The sequence below is a fragment of the Perna viridis genome, chromosome 2 (genome assembly GCF_037379345.1).
Source record: "Perna viridis isolate PV_CMFRI_1.1 ecotype Kerala chromosome 2, ASM3737934v1, whole genome shotgun sequence".
NCBI lineage: Eukaryota > Metazoa > Mollusca > Bivalvia > Mytilida > Mytilidae > Perna > Perna viridis.
In genome coordinates this window covers 56,357,077-56,381,022 of record NC_142446.1, presented here as the reverse complement: position 1 = coordinate 56,381,022, position 23,946 = coordinate 56,357,077, and the positions used below count along the sequence as shown (strand labels likewise).

The following is a 23,946-nucleotide window of genomic DNA, read 5'->3' as shown; positions in this document are numbered from 1 at the left end:
TTATTAGGCACTGTCATCATGCACAATTTATAAAAGAGATTTTTTGCAGTCATGTAAAAACTGCTGTCTGACCCCTATGTTCTATTTTCAGTAACAGTGGCCAAGTTTTTGAAGGGCTAAACAATCGCCACATCAGTGCTAGGCAGAATACCCTATGGAACAATCATACCAATTTAAGTTCTAATTATTCAAGTAGTGTCAGAGGAGAAGAGTTTCTAAAAAATTGTTAACAATGACTGACAATGATAGAAGCCAAGTGATGGCATTAGCTCACAAGGCCCAAAAGGCCAGGTCAGCTAAAAAGGAAAATCAGAAATTTGAAACAATTGAAATGGGAGCTAACATCAATAGTAATAAACTATTTTCCAAATTTCATGAAAATGGGTGCAACAACTACTGAGTCATAGCAAGTTATATATAAATTGTTAATGAACATAGTCTCATTACTCTGAATTGTGAAACAAAAAATTTACAAAACTGAAAGGGAGCTTACATCATTACAAATAAACAATTCAAAAAATTTCACAAAAAAAACCCCAAAATAAACAAAAAACTGAAAACTGTATTGAATACATGTGAACCTACCGGTGGTAGTTCAATTCTACCGGAATTAGAACCTTCCTACTGTTCTACCGTTGAAACAGAAAATCTACCGCTTTCCAAACTTTATACCATAAACAAATTATTACTATTCAGAACACACCATAGTGATAATGGGTGGGCAAACTAGCCAAAACATTCTATCTATACCCTGTGCAACATCGTTACATGGGACATTAATATGTATCCACTTAATAAATGGGCTTTAACATGATAGTAGAATGGTCATGTTTACAAAAAATCATAAGAGAGATAAATAAGTGGTAAGTACTTTGATCTTCTATGACATCATAACTTATGACTAATTTTACATTTACGAGTTTTTGTGAAAGGGAAAGCAGATTACAAAATAACTGGACATATAAAAAAGACAAAGAAATCAAAACATGATATTTAAAAGAATATTTATTGATATCACAGTATTTATTTGATCACAGTTTGCTAAAGATAAATGATAATGAATGTTCGTATCAAGTTCCTTGCACTCTATACATGTACATGTATATACACAATAGATAGTAATACATATAAGTGCTGCATAATCTTTATAGCAAATAGGGAGACATACCTGTTAATCTTTGGAACAGTTCATGTGAGAGATTTTCCTCCATTGACACTGCCTCACTTGGGAGAATTTAACATAAAAGCAAATGTTTGATGCATATATACAATAATTTAGTATTTTTCACAGAAAATATATTAATGTTCACCAAAAACTTCCCATTTTCACAAATATTTTTATGCGGGAGATCCTAAATTTTTCATTGACTTTGTGGGAGTCTCCCCCCTAATGGGGGAGAGTATACAGGTATGGGGAGACTGAGTCTTAATTCAATAATACAGTTGACACTATAAAAATCAAGGTTCTCTAGTTACTGAAAACAAATATGATACTGTGAAAGTATTTATATTTGTGGGGTACCAATTTTTGTGGATTTCAAGGTTGACTCAAACCAAATTCAAATTCAAGTTCCTATGATTTGTCTGCAATCCATGAAAATTGATATCCATGAATAAATGTACTTTCACAGTAGTATGTACAGTAAAATCAGCCTAAAATGAACCCCTTTTGGACTGTAAAGTTTGTTCAGTTTACAAGGGTTTATATGACGAAACTTTAATAAGTGTGTGATTTAGACAGGTTTTTAGTACATTCAGGGTTCCATTAATGCCAGTTTCACTGTAATATCACTTGATAAGAAGAGAATTAATTCTACAGTACAGAAATTTTAAGAGGTCTTCAAAAGCATACATGTAAATAAACATTATACATGTATCTGAGAAAAAAATTGAAATGAACTCCTTGGAATGATACTTTATCACCTTTGATCAATTAAAAAAATAACAAAGAATGGTTATAAGCATTTACATTGAAAGACTGACATTCTATTACAGATGAGGTTGATGTATGTATGACCACAAAAGACAAACATGGATAAACAATGTACCATCTGGGGATGTAGTGTTGTTGAAATAATCTGAGGGTAAAGTGTTGTAGAAATCATCTGAGGATGTAGTGTTGTTGAAATCATCTGAGGATGTAGTGTTATTGAAATCATCTGAGGATGAAGTGTTGCTGAAATCATCTGAGGATGTAGTGTTGTTGAAATCATCTGAGGATGAAGTGTTATTGAAATCACCGCTGTAAGTTTTTGGCAATCTTCCACAGATTTGGACGTTTTTTATGATCCTAAAAAATAAAAAAAAATGCTAACACATGTACTGCTTTATTATTCTACATGTATGAAAAAAATCATTTCGACACAAATGATCTATTCAGGAATAACTCCTGTTAGGTTGTTTCTATTTAATAATTTAGCAATACACTTTGACAAAAGCAGTATTAAGAAAGTTCTTACCCAGTTATCATCATGCATTTGGATTTCTCTTTGAGGTGTCTGAGTTACCAGAACAGTAGGTATAATGAAACTCAAACTCTTGTTAAGTAAAATTTTATCCATGAAACCTGTGAAGACTCCTGAATTATCTTAATTCATGATACTAATCAAAATATCTATCACTGTTTTTCCAGTATTTTCACTCAACCTTGAGCAGAGATATCGGCTAAAATGTGTTTTCCAATAAAGGTTTCAAATGCAACTTTGATCATTTAGATCAACAACGCTATAAAGTTCAATATATTGGTATTATATTATTATACCTGTGGTTTCAAAGAGACTTGAGCATTGAAAACTGGCAAATCATAGAAAAAATGTCTCTAGCAGTTATCTTGTTTGTCAAGGCTTTTCCATACTTCCTCTCAAATCTGGTTCAATTCAATCAAGGTTCTTTTTAAAAGTTGATTACAAACTTAAAGTTTACAGATGGCAGACACAAAGTGTTGGCATTTACAGAGGTGTTTACTCATACAAATTTTGACTGCAAATTATGCTCTACAGATTGTGAATATCTCCATAGTACCTTTGTTAAAATTTTAGAAAGTTCAGGATTTTACTGATCATTTCCATAGAATACTGTGAAAAATATTGATTATCATCAAGTAGTATAAACAGATCTGCATTTAAACCTCTGTTCCAGGTGAGCTAAACAGAAGAAAACCAGTCATTTGTAATGAAGAAACTAACAGATACAAACCTTATTTCCAGCCAGCTGAATCAATGGAACAACAGAGGGTCTACCATGTGCACATTGGAAAGGTAGCTTACACTTTGCCAAGTCTCTCAATAAATCTTCACATTCTCCCAAAGATAGTGGGTCACCAAACTTAATTGCACCTGTAAATTTGAAGTATTCAGATTATGATCTTGATATGATTTAAAACAGAAGTAAGCAAAATCAAAAGTGCTGTTTTACAGTGAAACCTGTCTAAACCAAACTCCTTTTGAACTTACAAATCTAAACAAGAGCAATACAAAGTATGGCATAATTTGCTGAGCAAAAATTAAATATGATATTTTGACCCCCACGAAATATTGACCCCCCTGTATGATATTTTAACCCCCCAATTGCAAGTTGAATAAAACAAATGAGTAAAAATATCATAACAGGGGGGGTTAATTTATTGCAGCAGGTGGGGGGGGGTGTTAATTTATCACAGGAGGGGGGTTAAAATATCATAACAGAGGTTTAATTTATCACAGCAGGGGGTTATAATATCATAACAGGGGGGTTAATTAATCACAGCAGGGGGATAAAATATCATAATAGGGTGATTAATATATCGTAGCGGGGGGTGGGGGTACAATATCACAGCAGGGGCTAAAATATCATAATAGGGGGGTTAATTTATTGTAGTAGGGGGGTTAAAATATCATCACAGGGGGTCAATTTATCGCACCAGGGGGTTAAAATAACTATTGATATCTCCATTGAGCAACTTTCATTTGCAATTTTATTTTTTAATACAGTTTCTATGAGGCTCACTGAAGGATATCCATCAAAAAATATTTGGGATCTGCTTTATATCTTGAATTATTTTTTAACTGGTTATAGTGTAAATATTCTGGTGGGAAATATTTCCTTATGTTTTCTGTAGTAGGACATTACCAAATCTTATATCTCCAGTGAACTACTTTTATTTGCATTTATATTTCCTAAAAGAGTTTCTATGGCGCTAAATGATTTCCAATTAACGATATTTATGATCAAGAAAGGCATGAATCACTAATTATAAGCTCCTGCCTGGATTTTAGGCAGACCTGTACTTAAAAATTGCTATCTTTATGAAGTTTTTAACTACTTTTAGCCCTTTGGAACCTTATTGTCAAGGATCAGAGAAATTACCCTGAAAAATCAATATTAAAGTAGTTACTTGGAAACTTGTATTCAATATCATAGAAATCTATTAACTTTTATGTAAGACATTGGGAACAACAGGAAAATGCTCATTGCTGGCCCATTTTTGTTTTCAATTTCAAATGGTTCAAGTCATGACCCTAGCCAGCTTCAACCGTAGCCATCTTTTTGTACAATTTCATTGGCATCCACACATTTTACAGAACTTTAAACTTTGTCTGAAGTCATTGTGAGGACACCAGAAAAAAACTGTACTAGACCCTTTTTGGCCCCAACTCCAAAATAGTTCAAATCACAACCCTCAAAATCAATGCCAGCTTTACTGTTGTGGCATGACATCTGTTGGTACTAATTCATTGTGAACTATTCACTTATACCCAAGTTAACTGTCTCAGCACAAAATGCAAATAGATGTTAGAAATAAATCATGTATAGAAAGTTGAAGAAAAAAAATCTTTGACCCTTTACTGAGAAGTTGACATTTTTAGCTAATCTGGCCTAAAAGGCCATAATAGCTATTGCTATCAGTTGGCGTCTATCGTCGTTGTCTGTTGTACTTTGTTGTTGTGTCGTAAACAATTTTTCAAAGTTTTTATTTTTAAACTTTATACACTACACTTCCACATAATCTCATATATATATTTGTTCAAATACTTTTAGATCATTTTCAGTAATGAAAAACATGAAGACTACTTCTTTTGAAATGCTTACAGCACTTGAATTCCTGTTTGACAATATTTTCATACACTATGGTGAAACCTTTTATTGTCAAATTCTTGGAATTCCCATGGGGACCAATTGTGCACCACTTATTCGGCATAGGTTCATCCCATCATGCAGAACTATTCTACTCCCTGCCAGACTTGAGCTTAACCCTTTTGAGTTATTCGCATAATTTGGCTATTTTACCATAATGGTCTATTTTTAGTACTGTAGCCATGTTTTTCGCAAGATCAAAAACACACACACACAGATTGTTAAAGATGTTGTACAGAAAATTCATGCCAAGTTTTGTTCCAATCTACCCAGTAGTTTCATAGGATAAGATTTTCAGTTAAAAATGTAAAATTCAGAAAAAAAAATTCTTTTCAGGACCTATAACTCAAACATCCATCAACAGATCTTTCTGTAAATATTGGCATACATGTAGGTCCATCCCATCATACTGAACAATTTTATCCACTGCCAGATTTTAGCTGAACCCAACTGTTTTTGAGTTATTTGCAAAAATCCTTTGAGGTGAGCTCAAAAGTTCATTTTTTGGGGCATGTTCCCTTTGACCCCTTAAAATTCATAAATAATGTAAGAGATATCTGATATCTGAATTTTCAAGAGGAAAATAATACTAAATTTTCTTTTAAATCTGACCAAAATTTTTTAAATAGTTGTTTTTTTTGGGAGGCATGATCCCCTTTGGCCCTTACTTGAACAATGTAAGAGATATCTGAAATCTAATTGAAAAATGTAAGCAGGTATTATAATGAAAAATCAATAAAAAAAAATCAAAATCTGAACAAAGCTAAAATGTTCATTTTTTTTTGGGTGGCCTTTATAGTTTGAAAAACATAAAGAGATATCCAAAATTAAAAAGCACAGGCAGGAATTTTCATTAGGAACACAAGAAAAAAAAATTTGGAAATCAAAAATTTAAAAACTTGATTTTTTTGGGGTGTGACCCTTTGACCCCTTATATCTCGAAAATAGTCTGACATATCTGAACACAGCCAGGGATTTTCATAAGAATAAAAGAAAACAAAATTATTCCAAAATTAACAAGAGGCTCCCAGGAGCCTGAATTGCTCACCTGGTTGAATTTTGCCTTTCAAAGGCAATAAGTTTAACAAGAAGTTGTCCAACAATTTTGACTCAAGAAGTCTTTGGTAGGACTTATAAGGATCATTTCAACAATTAAAAGTTTCTTTTAATCTATCACAGTTTTCAAGATATTGACTGAAAACAGTGAAAAAAGTCATTTTCCCCTTTCAAGGGCAATAACTCTTAATAGGAATTGTTTGACAACTTTCATCCCTGAAAACTTTTGTAGTCCTAATAATAAGGTTCATTTCAGCTATTGAAAGAATTTGGCTAAATCTAACGGTTTTGGAGATACATGTATATAGGAAAATCTACTGTCTGACCTCTATGTTCTATTTTTAGTAACGGCAGCCATGTTTTTCGACACATCAAAAATCCCCACATCAGTTCTATGCAGGATACACCAAGGAACATTAAATACCAAGTTGGGTTTTAATTGGTCGAGTAGTGTAGTGTCAGAGGAGAAGATTTTTGAAAGAAATAACAACCCTGCTGTGATAAATCGATCCCCCCCATTTATGATATTTTAACCCCCCTGCTGCGATATTTTAAACCCCCCAACTGCAATAAATTAACCCCCATTATGAAATTTTAAGCCCCCCAGCTGCGATAAATTAACCCCCCTGTTATGAAATTTAAACCCCTTGCCATGATATTTTAACCCCCTGCTGTGATTTTTCAACCTCCACCATATGACCTTTTAGCCCCTTTACTGCAATGTTTTAACCCTTGTTATGATATTTTAACCCCCTGCTTTGATATATTAATCCCCCTGTTGCTATACTTTAACTCCCCACTGCCATAAATTAACCCCTGTTATGATATTTTAGCCCCCCCCCCTGCTGCGATAAATTAACCCCTACTGTTATGAAATTTTAACCCCTTTCTATGATGAAGTGATAAATTAACCCCCCTGTAGGGGGGTTATGTTAAAATAACCCCGGGGGTCAAAATTTCATATGATATATTGACCACTTGGTTAAGGTATCATATGATATTTTAACCCCAGGGTCAATATTTTGCAGGAGGGGGGTCAAAATATCATATGACACTGGTTTTTACCTTGGTACAACCATTTGTTATACAGATTTACCTTTCAGAGTATTCCTTTTGACTACTGCCTTTATTTCAGTACTTCATTCTGAACTGATCACCTTCATTGAATATGAATTTGGTTTTGGAATCTTCAAGAACTAAATTAGCTTATACTGAATTAGCTCAGATTCCTTTTTGAGATGTTGATTCAATTGTGAAATTGTGAATTTACTGAACAAGATATTTAATGCATTGTAATTGGGAAATTAAATAACAATATTTTGCCTATGGAACAGACAGAAATGTTTGTTTGTTGGGGTTTAACGTCCGAGCAGCAATATTTCAGCTATATTCAGACGATGAACATGAAAGTGACAGAAATACTAAATACTTTTGGCAATTTCAGCATTAAGAAAGTTATTGCCCTTTTTCAGCATTGACCAAACATACCATGACATGCCTGGGAGCACAATACTTTGTGAATTGTACTTGGAAGTCTTCCACTTGAACCTCCTGTATCTTGCAGAACCTAAAAAGATAAACATTGTTATCATGGTGTGATTTATAGAGTGAATATCATCATAGTGTGAAAACCATCATAGTTTGAATACTGTCATATTGTGAATACAATCATAGTGTAAATACACAATGTACTGTCATATTGTGAATACAATCATAGTGTGAATACTGTCATATTGTGAATACAATTCTAGTGTTTGTTTGTTTGTTGGGGTTTAAAGCCCGAGCAGCAATATTTCAGCTATATTCAGGCAATGAACATGAAATGGATGATAAAATGAACATGAAATGATGATGAAATGAAAAATGGGATGGGACACAAGGATAATGGGATCGACAAATTTTGATTGCCACTGGAAATAGAGAGGTGGGTAAGATCGGGCAATCTAGCCTCCTGTGGCGGAGCCCTATGGTCCCTACTCCGGGAGAATACCACAGTAAGGTTTTTTAACGTGCGAGGAACGTGGCATCTTTCCCAACACGGTGCACCACTATGGTTTGTGGTCTGGTTTTCCGCATTATAGCCTGACAATCCCAGCATGTAACACACCAGGGGTACCCCATTCCACCACCTGGGGCACACAACCCAGTTGCTATGTTGGTAGAGCGCACTAGCGCCCAGCTAAGGTTCTGAGCACTATTTAGTCGCCTTTTACAACAAGCTTAGCACTGCTGCAGGCCTATTCTTTTGCCACCCAGACCTGCACGGGTCCAATCATAGTGTGAATACTGTCATATTGTGAAAACCATCATAGTATGAATACTGTCATAGTGTGAATACAATCATAGTGTGAATACTGTCATAGTGTGAACACCATCATAGTATGAATACTGTCATATTGTGAATACCATCATAGTATGAATACTGTCAAAGTGTTGTTTTTCATATATAATTGAAGTTTTGGTAGGCTTGCAAATTAAAACTTTAAGTCTAAAGCTTTTAGCCAGTGCAAACGGATATTGCTTTATCTCTTTTCATATAAGCTTACCTCTGTATATTCTTTAATTAATATCTGAAAAAAAGATATATGAGAGAAATCAAATTTGTTTTGGAAATTGAAAACGAAACAAAAAGGCTTTTAATCAATACAGGTTCTACTGCATGTCAAGACTTAAGTTGTAGAATTAATCTAAGTTCCTAAACACTGTATCAAAAAATCCTTTCAAAGTCTGATCTAACACTAGACAGTTAACTTAATGTGCACACTCCAATTTCACTATATTTTTCTCACTTTGCAATTTAAAAACTGATATTTTGTCCATGCAAGAATGGTAATATTTTATTTATCAAAAATTGAGGTACATTTACGGGCAAAATTGGCCCCTTATTTTCGTGGAAATTGATGTTTGAGTCATTGCAAACTTTTACTTGCTGAACAAAAGTGTTAATTCTAAAGCTTTTAACTTATATGTACTGTACATTTAAGTCATAATCATTAGTCAAAATAGCCTGTTTTCTTAAATTTTACCAGGGGGCAAAAACATCCCTTAATGCACCTAGTCCTTTACTCGGATTTGTGTTAAATGACATGCTGAGTTGATTTTCATTAATACTGTATAATTTCTTGCATTGAAAGGTTGTCTCATCATAAGTTTTTTGCTCACCTAGACAGGAGACTATACAAACTTTTAAAAAATTTGAAAAAAAAATGTCATTATGCAATGTGAGGTTTAAAGGTTCTTTTATATCTTTAACCTTGGTAAACCAAAACACACATTTAAACCCAACCAATTGTAAGTAGTACTCCAGCTAAGAATCATGCAAATTATGTAATATGTGAAACATCTAAAAAAGGCTACACATTTTTATTTTTGTTAATAAGTTGCTTTATAGGTCTATAAGATGAAATATATAATTATTTATTCCAATCTGTCTTCTCTTAGGAGATAATCAACATTGAAAATCCAATAGTTTCTATTGTATTTCATTATCATTTACAGAGTTATCATCCTTAATTTTGAATTCTACAGTAAGTACATTCTATATATTTTTATCTCCTAAGAACAAGAGTTATACAAAGAGCCACATGTTAATTTCTGTTAACTTTAACATTTTAAACAAAATATAAAAAATAAAAATATGTAGGCTTTCCAACAATGAATCACATTTTGCATGATTCTTATCTGGAGTGCTATTGAAGCCTAAATGGGGTTCATACTTCAATTTAGACAGGTTTCACTGTAATTGATCTGCCTAACATTACCTTTGTTGATTTTATTGCAGCAGTATCTTTCTTCCTTTTCACATCACTGACTTCCCTTGGCACAAAACATGAAGGTACTGACTGTAGTGTTACTTTATCCCTTATTTGTTTTGTCCAATTAAATTTGACTCCTTAAAACAGAAATATATCTTCATTTCAAAATTTACATAAGTATTTAAGTTTTATGGATGACTTGTTAAAGAAAGGAATATAACAGGAAAATGAAAAGATTTTAAAAATATAAAACTATACACTCTCATAAAAGATCAAAATTAATATTATTGTAATAAAAAAAAACAGAATTGGGGTGGAGGGTAGGGGGTGGGGGGGTTAAAGAATGAATACTTCAGTCATGCACTATTCCACAAACAAAGTTTTGAAGCTTTAAAGGCAATTTAAAAATGTCATTTCCAATATTGTTCCATTAATAAATTCTGTATTACAACATACTTTGGCCTGACCAGAATATTGAGTTTATATTTCTGTTATTATTTAGTATTTTACCTATTCTCACAAATTCTTTTTAGATTTTATATAATTAACAATATTTTATATTATGATATTCACCTTCTCTGAAATTATTCTATATAACTATGTACTGGTAATTAACAGTATTTTTTACAATACTATATTCATATTCTATGAAATTCTTCTATATATCTAGAAAATTAACAGTATTTTACAATACTATATTCATATTCTATGAAATTCTTTTATATATCTATATAATTAACAGTATTTTACAATACTATATTCATATTCTATGAAATTCTTCTATATTTCTATATAATTAACAGTATTTTATAATACATACCTATTCTCTGAAATTCTTCTGTGAACGAGGTAATTACTCGTACAATATCTTCAGGTAAATCAATTTCTTCGTGTTTAACCAGATCAGTACAAGATATGACTTTATTGTCATTCTGTACTTCATAAACTTCTGAAAATATATAACAGACTTTTCTATACATGAATATAAATGATAATAATTACTATGAAAATAGGGCATAAATAATTGAATATTAAATGGCAAAACTTGATTTTAAACTACATTTTTGGTTTTTGCGATAAATTGAACTTAACCTGTATTTTATAGTACAAGTTTCAATAAAATTCATTGATCTGTTCTCAAGTTATCTGGAAACCATCGGGGGGGAGGGGGAGGGGGGGGGGGTGGGCAGACATACGAACAAACAGACAAGCATTTTTTCGGAAAGTATCACATAACACCTTGCCACTTTGTGTGGCAGGGAATAAAAACTTGAGCCAAGCTCACTGAAAGATATCCTGGCTCTCGACACAATGAAAAACTTAACAGCAATCTAACAGAAAATTAATGTTGCTGATATCAGAGTAAATCCATGCAAGTCCTATTTTATAGTACACAAATTCTGGATGGTCAAGAAAGAATTAATACATGTACGTGTATTTGAAAGTTGGTTGAAAAATATCAAAAATTGCTTTACCTTGATACTTTATATCATTCTAATAGTGTTTTTTGGGTATATAAAAAGAATTTCAACGGTAAAGTTCTGCAAAAAACTTCAAGGTGTATCACCACCTGCTTTATTCGTGGTATTTAAGTGTCAAACATATCCTGTGATGCAGTCAAATAATGGTTATTTTGAATATAGAAGACTCCTTTCAGTGAAAGTACTGGTATATTGTCAAACTTTTGAAATGCATGTATAGCTTTTTTTTCCATTTTGCCTGACCCTTACTAAGACTTGTACTTTAAAATTGTTGAATATCTGAAAGCTGTAAGTATTATAGACCATAAATGATTGTGGCCCCCCAAAAAAACTTAAAAATAATTAATAAGTAAAGTTTTGTTTTGTTCTTTCTTATACAAAAAGTAATGCCAGGTGTTTCCCATATCTACAGGCTTAAAGTTACGAGATATCCATACTTATTGTTTCCCATATCTCTGGGCTTAAAGTTAAGAGATATTCATGCTTACAGTACCTGAACTGATCCGTGCAAGAAAAATTGGGATCAATCATCGATCATCGAACAGTTTCCAGTCAGTCATCGATCCGTCAAACCTATCCATTTAACTGGTGATTGCATCACGTGACCACAGAGCAGTCAATGTATTTTACGGTTTTTGTTGTTTTCTTTGTCAATTTTACACATATTTATATAATGTAATACATTTAATCATCAATTTATACTTTTATTTTACATGTCTTTAATTTAAAACAGATCTTCCGTCATTTTACATAAAACTGCAATCAGATCGGTCACCGGTCTTCGATGCGTCAGCAATCAACCAGTCAACGGTCATCGATCCATCAAATTGTTGCGTGGATCGGTTCAAGGACTGTATATTAGTATCTAAAATTGAACAAAGGTGATGTCTGGACACTAAGTTATTTCTACAAGTAAAATTAAAATAGTTACCAGGTACAAGAACCACATAATCATGTTATATCAAACAAACCTTCAGTCAACTTTTCCAGTCTAACCCTTTCATGAGCTGCATGTTGATCAATCAAAACCAACAAATCTTCCCCCTTCTTACCATCTGAAAATAATTCACATAAAATCATTAAACATTAGCAGTTTATACTTGCTTTGAATTCAAATAAAATGCTCAGCCCGGCGTAGCCTTATACAACCGAAGACATAATGAAAATACTTGTTTCTTGCCTCTTTTTGCCCCTCAATACCAAAACAGTTTAAGGCACAACTGCCAAAATCGATCCCAAAGGTTGTACAAAAAGCAGAATTCATGAATTACATTGTGTTTCTGGGACATAGATATTTGAATTTTTTATGTCCTGTTTGGGAAGACATTGTAAACTACAAGCTCTTACAAATTGGCTTCATAGGTAACTTAATGAAAATACCTGCAGACTGAATTAAAATTGGATTTCTTTTGACAATTTATGTTTATAAAAAGGAAAATTAAAATTTTGTAAGAATTTTTAATAACCTTGAAATTTCCATTATCTATTGTACTTTTTATCTTAAATAATTTTAGGATCCATGAGTTTGAAATGCCACCTTTCATTACTGCATACAAAAATATAGTATTGAAGTGTATTGCCCCAATTACCTATTTGTCCTCAGCAATTTCGCCTTAGTGCATTTTTGTGTTAATTTTTCATGGCTTGAAAATTGTATTTTCCTCTTATTTATTTCAATGTTAATAGGTTCAAAATTCTTACCATCAGCTTGCAAAGAACAGGCAATAAACTTGTTATCTACTTGTCCCAAGACCTGAAAAGAAAGATGACTTCTTTTATTCTGTACTATAAATACTGTGGTAAGACAGTTGTATTTTCTCATCACAATTTTATTGATTGTTTCATGTTTATATTGGAATTTAAACTAAGAACAAGAGATGATAGAAACTGCAATAGTAAAAGATATATATATCTTAGTTTGAAACAAAATCTTAAAATTCAATATGTCGAAAATCACAAAAATGAAAAAAAAAGTTAAAACTACCTGACATTCCAAATTATGACATCATCTTTACTCATTGATTTTTAATTAAAACTTTTCATTTAAAAATCCTATGGCATAAAGTATGCATTTTCAACAAAACCAAAATATACTGTTTCATCTGAGATTGGATTATGGTTCAGAGTGCAAATTAGTGGTAGTCTGAGGTCTGGTATTCTAAATTTTTAACGAAGGACCTTTGACATTTCAATCACCTTGGTCCAGGACCTTCTACCCATTTTATTGACACTTTATTGAGGACTTTTGGTTCCTCTCATTGATTTCAAACTTGAAAGGACTTTTGAATGTAAATTTGAACCCATGCAAAAACCAAAAATCAAAAACTATCTGAAACTTCAAATCATGTAAGCCTGATTCTTTGATTTTTAACTAAAACTTTTCAATTAGAACACACTCCTGTGACATTTAGAGTGTGCATTATAAAAAATTCAAAAATCATCTCCTGCTAACACATTTCTAACCCAGGAAATGTGTTTTAGTAACAGTGGTTTAGCTGCATTATTCCAATCCAATTAAAAATAATAATCTACATAAAATCCTTAGCTCATCCACAAGTCTGATTAAGGAGATAGACCTAGGGTAATGGATATAACTATTGAAAGTATTAATATTTTTGTATCATATTAAATTTCACAAAAGCCTACAAAGCTTTTACTTGAAACAGAATAAAATCAATCCAAGTTACTTTAATGCTTACAAGAGATTGATGTTAAATGATAAATACAAATGTTCCAATGATTTGTAAGAATTGTGTCTCTTACCCTAGGTCTACCTCCTTAAGACCAGTTTCAGGATTATTCAGGGTTCAGTTTAGAAAGGTTTCAATATTTATAACATCCACTGAACAAAAAGAGTAACACATAACCTTGAAATTCTGTAACATTTCTTTGTCAAATACACAAGGGTTTAAAGCTTTATAAGCTCTTGAGCTTGCTCTTGACACCAGGTTTATTTGTGCAGTTGGAAGGCTCTAAAAAGTAAATCATTTGTACATTTATGGCTGGCTAAATAAGAAAACCAACCAATCTAATCAAAGGCCGATCTCACAGTGCTCCCAGTTTTCTGTTATGTCACACGTTGCATTAAAAAAAAAACTGGGAGCACTGCGAGACCACCTTTTAATAGATTGAAAACCAACAACAATTAAAAATTCTTATAACTTTTTTAACAGGTTTACTAGAAAAGGGAAAAGCTCAATATTAAATTCAAATGATACACTAACAAATCTATTAATAATCTAATACAATATACACAATACAAAATGTTACCGTCATTTCAAAGACTTTGCAAAAAGAAATACATTAACAGTATAGTGTACATCACAGACTGTATTTACAGCAACCTGTCTAAAGTAATTGTACCTTATGAGGCATAGCAAAAACTGGATTCTCCCAATCTTTGAACAAATCTTCTACTTTCTGAGTACCTAAATTAAGTATATAAGACCATACGTTACGACCAGTTGTTCATGTGTAACTACTTTTTAAATGAGTTGTAGACGCATTACTGTATATACTAATAATTTGCATGTGTAGTCATGCTACATGTAGATATACCCAAACTTGTGCAGGAAGTTGCCAAAATGGCTTATAAAGATTGATCCATCTATATATAGCCACATACCAGATATGAAATAAATCCATCCATTGGGAGCCAAGACAATAGTGGTGAAAATTGTTAGGAGACGGCATGATGAGGGATAAGATGATTCTGATATACAACCCACCCTTTGAGTGGTACAGGTGATCAATAACCAAATTCAGTGTTTGTTTTATCAGAAATGCACATAATTATACTGGTAAGTTGCTAAAATGAAAAATAATTTTTTACCTAAATGATTTGTGATGCTTTAAGTCATCCTGAATGAAAAAGATAGTTATATCTGGACTACATCATTTTGTTTTACCCATTAACGTTTTATGAAATTCAACAGTTGGATTGCAAAAACCAATAACAAATCATGCTAGATATCTGTCAATGAAATACTGTAAACATATTAATTTTTGTGGTGTACCAATATTTGCAAATTTGCAGTAGACAGAAAAGCATGAAAAAAGTGCCCCCCTATATTGATTTCAAACACTGTATCACACTACTATAATTTCTCGTAACCATCAAAACTGATACCCATGAATATGTCTACATGACAAATCCGTGAAAATTAGCAACTGCAAAAATCAATACGTTAATAGTAGTACAAACTGTTAATTTTCTCTTTCCACTTGACAGATGAAAGGTCGTCTTCATCCTTTGACAGTTGTTCTTCAAGCATTAACCTCATAGACAAACTGGAATCTGGTGACAGAGGAGGTACCCTCTTCCCAGTATTTACTGGAGTGTTCAGTTCTGTCACATCTATCAAGAAAATAAGAATATTTTTTATTTTTATCTGTATAGATTTAAAAAAAAAAAAAAAAAAAAAAACAATACTGAAATACAAAAAATACCAGTTTTATATATTGTAAATTTCAATATGCTGATCACGTGTATAAGGAGTAACCTCTCATCAGCAGCATTAAAATCAAATATGTAGGGAAGATCATAATCAAAAGTACTCATAACCAAAAAATATCAATGTACATTAATTTTGGTTTATGAAAAAAAAAAACAAAACAAAAAACATGCAGATTTAATAGCTTTTAAAATTCTTTGCCATCAGCAACACAATCAATGTACTTACTTGTAACACTGATGTTTCTAGAAAAGCAGAGGACACTTACTCAACCAGGGCACCTGGTCCATGCTCCCAGTTTTTAGTGGAGTCAGAGTTGCTCATTTACTTTTGTTACTTTGTATGTATTATTTTGGTTATTTTATGTTCTTTGTTTTGATTATCTGTTTTTCATTCTGGTCTTTGTCCCTGGGTTACATTCTTTTGATTTCCACTAGAATCTTGGTTCCCTTAATTACCCTAGAATACACTTCCTTTTCCAACTACCAATTTTACATGCTTTCAATCTCATAATCATAGACAACAAAACCAAGCAAAGTCATTCAATGTCAATGGTGGTATATCAACTCTTACATACTTTCTTTTTTCTAACTCATTCCTTTTTGCTTTCTAAATTTCTTACTTCTCGTAGACAAACTTTCTACCTGCATTTTTCAATGGAGGATATTTAATGCTATTTAGAATGGATAATACAATGATTTTACATTTAAGTGAGTACACACAACAATGATTTTACATTCAATTGAATACTTACCCTTCCTAGAATCCAGTTCAAGATCTTCTGGAGGAGAAAATTCTACTGAATTGATACTGTGCCCACTTCTAGTGTTGACATAAAGCAATTCTCCTAATCAATAACAAAGATTGAAATTTAAAAAAAAAACCTTTTTAAAATACATGTGCCTGTTTGAAAAAAAGCTTACCATATTTTATTTCGATATCAATTACTCCAGCAATGACTGTGGTGAGCTAACAAGCTTTTCCCTGACCTGGTGACATGGTAAATGGGAATTCCCACAAATATTTATACAATAATAACACACAAACAAAATTCTACAGTTATTTTTAGAGAAATAACATGACATTTGCTTGTCAAATATTAACTAATTTCCAACTTTTGAGACAAGGACATTCATTTTTTTAGCCATATGAGATTTCCTTGTCTCACACAAAAAAAAATGAGATAAAGCAATGCAACATTTGTCCTAACTTCATATTAAAATGTCTTATAATGTCTTATATATACAATGGATTCCCACAAACATTGATGTACTATTAAGAAAAGCAATTTTAAAGGCAAAGAAAAGAATTTCTTGGTCTTGCTCTCTCAGACACTCAGTTCCAAACAAGAATCATGCAATATGTGATTCATGGTTGGAAAGCCTACATATTTTTATTTTTGATACTTTGTTTCAAATGTTATAGTAAACAGAAATTAATATATGGCTTTTCATATAACCTGTGCTCTTAGCAGATAAAAATTATATAAAATGTACTGTAGAATTCAAAATTAAGGGAGTTAACTTTGTAAAAATGACACTAAAATACAATAGAAACTATTGGATTTTCAATGTAGATTATCTCCTATGAGCGGAAAGATTGGAATGAATGATAATACATTTCATCATACAGACCCACAAAACAACAAAATAAAAAAATAAAATTATGTAGCCTTTTGGAGGCGTATCACATGTTACAGAATTTGCATGATCCTTACAAAGACTTCTACTTAATATCTTTCTAATGTCATCCTGTAACTACAAACAAACTAACCTGATTTAGGATCTTTGACTTGGATCCATGTTTTACATTCCATCTGAACACTTCTAAGTTGTGAGTCACCGTCTGGTGAGAAACATTCATCACTGGATCCTATTGATTTTACACAACTTATACCATTATTGGGCAGACTCCCATTTTCAGCAAGAATGACGTCACCCTCAGGAGAAAACACATCTGTGTTCATCTCATTTGCAATATTTGATTTCGGTGTTGATGGTGACACATCAATGCATTCTTGTATTACTTCATATCTTTCCATACTTTTGCTACCAGACACTTCTGAAAATGTACTGAGAGACTCTTGTGTTACTGAGACAGGCCCAATCTCCTTTTCAATAAAACTTACATGGCAATGGTCATCAATGACAGTTTTCTCCTTTGTTAAACTTTTCTTAATGTTTGCCTCATCAAAATTACCAACACAATCTTTACATTGAAATATCTGAGAATCACTATAAGGGTCAGCACTATTGTCATATGATTCTGAACTATCTGGAGCTTTAGTTTCATCTAAAATTTCTTCTTCATTCTGTTCAGTTAATTTACTACATGTCCTGCTTGTTAAGTTACTGGTACAAGTATTTGTAGTACAATAATAGCTGTTACTTCCTTTATGATAGTCTGATTCCATGGAAATCTTCAATTTTTGGGAAAGGGATTGAGATTTATGGATTCCAAAGCCTCTGTAAGTTTGGGAGTCATTTTGCAAGGAATTGCTACTAGTCTCAATGGATGAGAGACCACCATCATCAATTGCAGGTGAAAATCCTTCAGATTCTATTTCAGGACAAAATCCCTCAGATAAACATGGTGAAACAGATCGAGGAAAGAACTCAGGAATGGAGACTTTAGATCCATCAAAAATATCCAAGTCAGTTGCATCCATATCTTGAAAGTCCACCAACAAGCCACTATCTCTGCTTAAAGAGAACTCTTGCATGTGGCTGTAAAGCGGTTCAGAATCATCCATGTCAGTGATAGATTCTGTGCAAATCAATGACTCATCTACTTCACTATCTGAAGTGGTGATTATAGTTCTACCAGTGTGTTCCATGTAAAAGTCAAATGGTAGTTTTTTCCCCGAGTTTCTTTGTCTAAGACAAGGTGCTTCCATGGTAAACTTAATACTTTGAGTCTCATTTACATCAAAATAAGTCATAAAAGTCATTTCATTGTTTAATTGAGAAGAAGTTAATTTTTCATCATCTCTTGGAATTGTATACATCTTTTCCATGAAGTTAGAATGATATGGTATATCAATGTTGTCATTTGAAAGTTCAGTATTGTTTATGGTAGGACTATTCATCATCACAGATTCCAAATAAACTTCAGATGAACTGTCCTTAGATTTTTCAGTGACTGCTTTTATTGTGTCTTCAATAGTATATCTCTGTTGCTTACTGTCATGACATGTTTTTTCAATCAAATTCTCATTTTCAGGATTATTTAATAAATGAACCCTTGATTTATTCACAGTTTCTAAATACGATTGTCCTATATGAGAGTCCTGAATTGGCTGAGCAGTATAAATGAGATTCTCAGAAGTGGTCAAATTTTTGTTATGAATATCAGATCTTCCCGTAGCTCCCAAAATCCCACCTCCAACGTCAGATATTGAGGTGTTTGTACTAAGTAAATTGTCATTGCTTGCCCCTTTACTTGCTATAATACTTTCAATTTCAGCAACACAATTGTCTATAGCATCACAAGCCTCATCAATATCAATTGGACTAGGTGTATCATTTTTAAATTCACAATCTGAGTCAATATTTATAGAAGATTCTTCGCCTGAATCAAATTTATTTTCAGCAGCTATAGGCACTCCAGATGCAAATCTGTTCCCTGAATCACTTACTGTATTGTCCATGTCAGTAACTGCACAACTTTTACCTTTAGTTTGATCACTATGGAAACTTTGTAAGTTTTCATGATTTTCTGAGTCTGTCTCAGCTATGCTACTGGTCATCACAGAATTCAGATCATCTAAAGTTTTAGTCCTGACACCATTTTCTCTATCAACTGCCAATTTCTCAGGAGTTAGGACAGCAGTACTGCATTGATTATCACAGGAAGTTGATAAATTATTTTTCTTAACTGCCAATTCATTGTGAGTTAAGACAGCAGTACTGCACTGGTTATCACAGGAAGCTGACAGTTTATTATTCTCATTTTCACAGACAGTACTAGTACTAGTACTTAATCTTCTTACTTCTTGTAAATAATTTCTGTTTGGTTGCAACGCTTCATTTAAATGCTTTGAACTCTCCCCACTTCTTCTAAGATTTCTCAATTTCTGCAGTGAAGAAACATACAGCTTTACTGGTGATTTAGAACAGGTTTGAGATGAATTTTCATACTGAGGAAGTTCATTTTTCTTTCCATTTGTCATTTTCTTCTCTCGTATATCTGAAGAATTCAAGCTTTCCCTGAGTTTTGTAAATGCAATGAGTCTATCATGACTTTTTGGTGATTTAGGAGATGATGGATATTCCTCGAAGTTTCTCCTTTTCCTCAGTTTTGACAATGATGAAACATTGATTTTAGCTTCTCTAACCATTGGTGTATCTAAACGTATCATAGTTTTCTTTACAGAACTTGATGATTTACTCTTTTGTTGGCTTGGCAATGGGTCTTCACTCATTTCACCATCAGTATCTTTTTGGAACTCATAATTCTTACCTTTAGAATAACTTGATTGATTATTGTCTGAATCAACAGACCGTAATGTTGTGGTCTTTATGTCAGTTTGACACCTATTTAGTTTTGGTGTTAAAGGAGTTTTAGCTTTCAAATACTGGTCTGCAGGTGTGAAACAATTACCTCCCTTGCTCATACTGTTTTCAACTACGTCTGGTGACTTGTTTTTATCATTTATACACTCAAAATCTGTGCTCTCCACTGATTCTGGTGTTGAATCTTGCATAATTTTTCGTTTCACAACTTTTGAAAACAATCCATCTCTGTCCATTGTTTTAATATCACATTTAGGTTTCAGACCTATGTTTTTTAATCCACTTGTAGATGGCTCCTGACTGTCGTCAGTGTCATTGTCTTCTTCACCATTACATCTACTTTTCTTCTGAAAATCTTCAACTAGTATACCCAAGTGAAGGCTGTGTTCCCTAAGAAATTTATTAATTATCTTTTCTAAACATTGTTGGAGACCATCAAAGTTTTTGAATTCAACCAATGTTTTTGCTGGTTCAAATGTTATGTCATATTCTTTGTATGGACAACTAATATCAAGAATATAAACTGCATGTTGATCAGTAGTTTTTGTTGGACTGGTATTCATTACATGTCCTCTAAACTTATTGCTTGTTAACTCAAGTTTCTTCCTAAGAATCAAAGACTTTGAAAGTTGATGATTAACAATTTTGTGTAATTTTGTCTTCAATACATTTCTACCATTAATATATATGAATTGATTGTCTTTCTTGTTAGAGCCCTTTTTACTGATGTAGCCATTAACTTTAAAATCCCCTTCCTCTCCATTGACCTCAGTGAGACCTGCTCCTCTTCCAGGACTAAATAGATAATTAAATGTATTTAGTACACTGTTTGTCTTGTGGGTCTGAAGGACTACATGACCAGTTAGGTCATTTCTAAGAGTAAAAGACACAGATGGTTTAATAAGTGCAATGATCTCAACTTTTTGCCTGATCTTTTCAAAGTCTAAAGTTGGGTTACAGCATTTTTTCCTCACAGGTAAATTGTAGAAAAGATTGTGTACTGTAACTGTCGTTCCAGGACAGGACCTTGGTAGAGTTGATTCGGAGACTGGAAGAGCTTTCCCTTGCTGAAAAATTTTACAATAGGTCTGACTGCTGCTATTTGATCTAGTGTTGATTTCTACTATATTGCTTATGTCACGTATACTTGCTATGGCCTCACCTCTGTATCCAAAATAACAAAGATTTTCCAAGTCACTGACCTCATGGCATTTACTTGTTGCATACCTACAAAATAAAGCATGATAAAGAACAACATACATTGTCAACAAAATTGTAGTACATTGTATACAAAAGTATTGTTTCAACGAACATACAGCCTTCTCGGTCAACTTGCATAGTGTTATATAAAATTATGTAATGTTTACAAATATTCTCATTTAGAAAATTTTGATAATTCTTCTTTAATATAAACAGTACATAAAAATGTGATGGAAATTCATTTCATATTTTCCCAAACTACATTTACTGCAAAGTGACAAAATAGTTACAACAAGGATTGCTATTTCATTTAAGTAGCAGTCTTAATAAAAACCAGACAGGAGGTGATTAATGTATGTCAAAAACCAAGTGAACTCACTATTATTTCTTGTTCAGAAACAGTTACTGATCACATAATCAGTCTTAGGTTTTCATTTTGGAAGTTGTGCTTTTGAGATAAAAATTATATAGATTGTACATGAAATTGACTAGAGTTATTGTTCTTGATTATGTTTGATTTGGTTGATTTTAGTGAGAGATAAATGTATGACTTTCTCAAAAGTACAAATCAGAATATGGAAAGAATAATTGTATGTAAAAATATAGCATATGTAGATTGAAAAAGCATAATTTGTTTGGTGGGTTTTATCTTCACCACGAATCTTTTTAATATTGGCACTGTCTGAATTTTATATGGACTGGTACTTAAGTTAATGTAATTGCACATAATAATAATTACATGTATTATGAATATGTATTTTGGTACTATATTTAGTGGTATTACAGACCAATGGTTTAACAAATTGTTAGTATCACATTGTAGAAGATAGTACAAAAATTCAAGAACTTTTAGGTACAGTGTATCAATGTCATCAAGATCATATTCACATCACCTTTCACCAATCAGTGCTAAGTCCTCAAATTTGACCCCTTTTCCATTATCAACCACTTGAATTTTGAAACAGGACAAGTCTACTCTGATGGCCAAACAGGTAGCTCCTGCATCCAATGCATTGGTCACTAATTCTTCCACACATTGTGCTACAGTTGTAATGGCCACTCCTGTTCTTAACAGTGACCTTACATCTTTCGGTAGACTTGCAATTCGGTCACCCATTCATCAAATGAAGCATCAACTGGAATATAAATACATGTAGCATTTACTTTCAATATGTATAGAAACACAAATAGTTGTATAATATAATTATTAGAATAAGGGCTCACTAATAACCACATACAATGATTCTTTTACTTTACTTGTTAATACTATAAGAAAGTACAGGTTGTCTGTGTTGTGTTTTCCATGGACACTACCATTCTGTGTCTAATGAACATGTGTGACTGGAACCCCCCGCCCCCACCGCCCCCAACAAGTTAGTTTTCACATTTCTTTATGACGTCACTTCACATTTATGGGGTTATAATTTCAATTTTCAGGTGCCTAAAGTAAAGTAATGCTATAATGCCTTTATGTAGTTTAAGGTTCCCACAAGCTATATACAACTATACAACGGCAAAACACACTATATTATATACGACACCTCTTAAGTAAATTAGTGCTATTAAATGCCTTCATGTAGTTTAAGGGTCCCACAACCTATATATGGCTATTCAAAGGAAAAGACACACTCTATTATACATATTATAAATAGTGCATATGGTTAGCAGAGATCAATGAGATTAACTTCACCTTGCTGGGTGAATTTCACACCCAGGCCAGTGATTCTCCATACACAAATAACAACCAGAATATACGATGTCCCAGCTGGGTGGGTGTAACAATCATATTTCACCGAGAAAAAATCTGACTGACACAGTATTTCACCGACTAACTCTGACCTGAGTGTTGGAGAAACAAATGTCTCCAACTGCCTATGGCTATGTTTACTGTATTATGTATATCATGTAGGACCCCTAGCTAAATGTATCCCTGAAGTTAAAACACATAAGGCATTGAGAAAAAAAACACATATATTGGTACCCTCCGTTTCTGTTTTAGTTTTTTAAGGTGACTTGGTACCCCTAAATAAATAAAGGACAGTTTTGCAAGAAATGAACCTATATTCCAAGATCAAGTGGGTATGTTTCTTCGGGAGTGTTTCATGTTTCTCATAAAACGTTAGTAGAAAGTAACAGTATATATGAATATGGTCTGTGACAATTTTTTTAAACAAGATATATAGACAGATACTTCATACTTTGCATTAAAAATGCAATTTGTGCTGCTCAGCAGTTTTCTCAGCTGTCTGCTAGCATTCTACAGGAAGTTATTCAACTTTATTTTCGTAATTATTTCGAAGTCCTTTAGATGGTACAAATGTGTCAATGTTATGAATTTCTTTATTTATATTTTTTTTTATTAATTATTTTCATT

The 23,946-nt window shown here is 32.6% G+C and overlaps 1 protein-coding gene across 2 annotated transcripts; it reads right to left on the bottom strand.

Annotated features, from left to right (window-relative positions):
• Positions 1–987: 987 nt before the first annotated feature.
• LOC148626155 (DNA mismatch repair protein Mlh3-like) lies at positions 988–23,835 on the bottom strand. 2 transcript variants are annotated; one of them, XM_088569894.1, is made up of 15 exons: positions 23,771–23,835; positions 22,466–22,708; positions 17,632–21,599; positions 16,613–16,705; positions 15,609–15,761; positions 14,768–14,832; positions 14,272–14,376; positions 13,106–13,157; positions 12,376–12,459; positions 10,744–10,872; positions 9,930–10,060; positions 8,715–8,738; positions 7,657–7,735; positions 3,196–3,335; positions 988–2,290 (listed from the first exon to the last, which is right to left on the bottom strand). In XM_088569894.1, exons 2-15 carry the CDS (start codon positions 22,687–22,689, stop codon positions 2,237–2,239), a joined length of 5,301 nt encoding a protein of 1,766 aa, XP_088426020.1. In that variant the 5' UTR covers positions 22,690–22,708; positions 23,771–23,835; the 3' UTR covers positions 988–2,236. The 2 variants fall into 2 exon arrangements, with proteins under 2 accessions (XP_088426020.1, XP_088426021.1); XM_088569895.1 differs by having other exon boundaries at positions 23,764–23,833.
• Positions 23,836–23,946: the final 111 nt, after the last annotated feature.